Source organism: Sceloporus undulatus, unplaced genomic scaffold (assembly GCF_019175285.1).
Source record: "Sceloporus undulatus isolate JIND9_A2432 ecotype Alabama unplaced genomic scaffold, SceUnd_v1.1 scaffold_4932, whole genome shotgun sequence".
NCBI lineage: Eukaryota > Metazoa > Chordata > Lepidosauria > Squamata > Phrynosomatidae > Sceloporus > Sceloporus undulatus.
The window spans coordinates 1-3,519 of NW_024807852.1; the positions used below are offsets into that span (position 1 = coordinate 1).

Sequence of the window (3,519 nt, forward strand, 5' to 3'; positions counted from 1 at the left end):
GCTTTGACCCGACCGTCTGCCCATTTGATGCAGGTCCGCGTTTTGCAGAAGGAGCTGGCGGCGTCGACTTCAGAGGATACGCATCCGTACAAAGAGGAGCTTGAGACGGCGCTGGAGCAGTGCTTCTACTGCCTTTACGGATATCCCAGCAAGAAGAGCAAGGCGCGGTATTTGGAGGAACATTCCACGCAACAGGTGACGCACGTGTGGACGCCATTTGGGGGGGATTGGGCACCGCTAACCCCCCTCCCGCCCAAAACCAGGAGACCCCCGTTGCCCCTGTAATGATGGGCGGCCATAATGTCCTTTTCCTGCATTACACGCCATTTCATAGCGCTTGCCTAGAGAGGACACTAGGCCTTTGTAGCTCCTCCAGGGCAATTCTATGGTCAACCTTAACTAAAAGTGGCACTGAAAGGCCTGGAGATTCCTAGAGAGGATACTCTACTTGGCCTTTGTAGCTCCTCCAGTGCAACTCTATGGTCAGCCTTAACTAAAAGTGGCACTGAAAGGCCTAGAGATAACTAGAGAGGACACTCTTATTAGGCCTTTGTAGCTCCTCCAGGGCAACTCTATGGTCAACTTTAAAAGTTGCATTGAAAGGCCTAGAGATTCCAATGGCGTAAAGTTGGGCGTTGACGCATTTTGGCACCGCTGCTGCCGCCATTTTCCCTACTCCTCTTCCTCCCATCCGCAGGTGGATCTGGCGTGGTCAGACGCCCTCTTCATGTTCGAGTATTTCAAACCCAAGACCCTCCCAGAGTTCGATAGCTACAAGACCAGCACCGTCTCAGCTGACTTGGCCAACCTCCTCAAGAAAATGGCCGCCATCGTCCCGCGGACGGACAAGCCCTCGCTGCGCATGGAGGAGCTCTCCGCGTACATTGAAGGCACCCTCAGCAAGGTTTCGACGCGGGTGGAATATATTAATTAATCCAATTATATACATACATACATACATATACATATACATATATATATATATATATATAAACTTTTTGCGCAGGTTCCGGCACTTCCTGACGGCGCCGACGACTCCCCACCAGTCGTGACGGAGCTGTACTACCTCCTGGCAGACTACCATTTCAAGAACAAGGAGCAAGCCAAGGCCATCAAGTTCTACATGCACGATATCTGCGTCTGCCCAAACAGGTACTGGGAGCGGGGTCCGTTTGTGCGGGCGCCGTTCGCACCGTTACGGACGCGCCGCCCTTTTCCGTTCTCAGGTTCGACTCCTGGGCCGGGATGGCATTGGCGCGGGCGAGCCGCATCCAGGACAAGCTCAACTCCAACGAGCTGAAGAGCGACGGGCCGATTTGGAAGCACTCAAACCCGGTGCTGAGCTGCTTCCGTCGCGCACTGGAGATCGACAGCTCCAACCTGTCACTCTGGATTGAGTTCGGGACCATGTCCTACGCGCTCCACTCCTTCGCCTCAAGGCAGCTCAAGCAGTGGAAAGGAGAACTGCCCGCTGAGGTGGTCAAGCAGGTCAGTGGCGCCGGAGCTGAGTTCGAGTCCTGTGTGACGCGTCCTAAAAACCGTTCATTAATACAAAGTGCTGGGATACAATATTAGAAGAGAACATAATGCAATATCAGACAAAATAGGCAGTACATAATAATAATAATAATAATAATAATAATAATAATAATAAATATTATATGCATTTTGTGTGTGTATATATATAATTTTATTAAATTTTATTAATAAAATAAATATAATTGCAATATTATTACAAAATTAAATATAATATTATTATAAAATTAAATAGGCAGTACAGATCAATTATTATTATTATTTAATAATATTATATTTAATGTATTAATATTTGAAAAGTAATATATTTAATATTAATATTTAATATTATAACAGTATATTATTTAATATAATAATATTATACAGTATTAATATATATTAATATAATATAAATTTATTATTATTATTAATCTATACTGCCTATTTAATGTTGTAATAGTATACTAATGTTATATTTAATTTTGTAATATTAAATATTGTAACAATTAATAATGTAAAATATTATATTTAGTATAATATTATTATGTAGTTTTATTATAAATTAACATATTTTTATTATTATTATTATTTATCTGTTTTGCCTAATATTGTAATAATATGCTATCAATAATATATTTAATATTGTAATAATGTAATATTGTAACAATATTATAATAGTTAATATTATGGCAATATTGTTATATTTAATAACAATATTATAACAATTATTATTAAAATATTTTAACATTTAATATAATAATAATACATAGTATAAATTGAAATAATATGTTTACATAATATATATTAATATAATATTAAAATTAATTTATATTATATTGTAATATTATATTATGTAATATTATAAAATAAATATTAAAATATTATAACATAAATATTATTTAAATATTATATTATTTTATATAATATAATAATATAAATTAAGTCCTCGGCGCCGTTTCATTTTTTCGTTCCATCCGTTTGCGACGACCGCCGCGATTTTCTGTCTCCATGCCGCAGATGGAGGAGCGCCGCGACGCCATGCTGGAGACGGCGCGCCAGTGCTTCTCGTCGGCGTCCCGCTGTGAAGGCGACGGCGATGAGGAGGAGTGGCTGATCCATTACATGCTCGGGAAGATCGCAGAGAAGCGCCGCGAGGCGCCGCTGTCCTTCCTGGCGCACTACAAGCAGGCCGGCTATTTCCTTCACGAAGAGGCTGCCCGCTACCCCAAGAAGATCCACTACCACAACCCCCCAGAACTGGCCATGGAGGCCCTGGAGGTAAACGAGGGGTCTGGGAGGAGATGCCGCGTGTCTTTTTGCGACGCTCGGTCACCATCTTGGTTTTCGCGCAGGTCTACTTCCGTCTCCATGCCTCCATCTTGAAGCTGGTGGGGAGCGGCGACCCTTCAGAGGCGGAGGCCGAGATGCTGGTGGCATTCATGAAGGAGGCAGCGGAGGGGCCCTTCGCCCGCGGAGAGGAGAAGAGCGCCCCCAAAATGGCCGACAAGTGAGGGACCCTTGATCCCCCTTCGTCCACTCCCATCTTCCTTCCTTTCTTCTCTCCCTCTCTTCATTCGCTCTTTCGTTCCTGCCTTCCCTCCCTCTCTTCTCCCTTTCAGGTTTCCTTTCTTCCTCCCTTTTTTATTCACTTCTTCCTTTCCTTTCTCCCTTTATTCCTGCATTCTCTCCTTCCTTCCTTCCTTCTTTCCTTCCTTCTTCTCTTCCTCCCTCTGCCCTTCCTTCCTTCTTATCTTGTTTCTTTCCTTCTTTTATCCCTCAATTTTTACTTTCCTTCCTTTATTTTACTTTTCCCTTACCTTCCATTCACTCTCATTTCCTTTTCCTCCCCCGTCCATCCTTCCTTCTTTGTTTCCTTCTTTCTTTCCTCCCTCCATCTTTCCTTCGTCCCTTCCCTTCCATTTTTTCTCATTTCCTCTTCCTCTGTCCATACTTCCTTCCTTCCTTCTCTACTTCCTTCCTTCTTTCCTCCTTTCCTCCCTTTTT

The 3,519-nt window shown here is 42.8% G+C and overlaps 1 protein-coding gene across 1 annotated transcript; it reads left to right on the forward strand.

Moving 5' to 3' along the window:
* Positions 1–27: 27 nt before the first annotated feature.
* On the forward strand, positions 28–3,053 carry LOC121918132 (calcineurin-binding protein cabin-1-like). Its single transcript, XM_042444230.1, has 6 exons — positions 28–195; positions 698–904; positions 1,007–1,152; positions 1,227–1,488; positions 2,533–2,793; positions 2,868–3,053. Exons 1-6 carry the CDS (start codon positions 28–30, stop codon positions 3,024–3,026), a joined length of 1,203 nt encoding a protein of 400 aa, XP_042300164.1. The 3' UTR covers positions 3,027–3,053.
* The last annotated feature ends 466 nt before the right edge of the window (positions 3,054–3,519 follow it).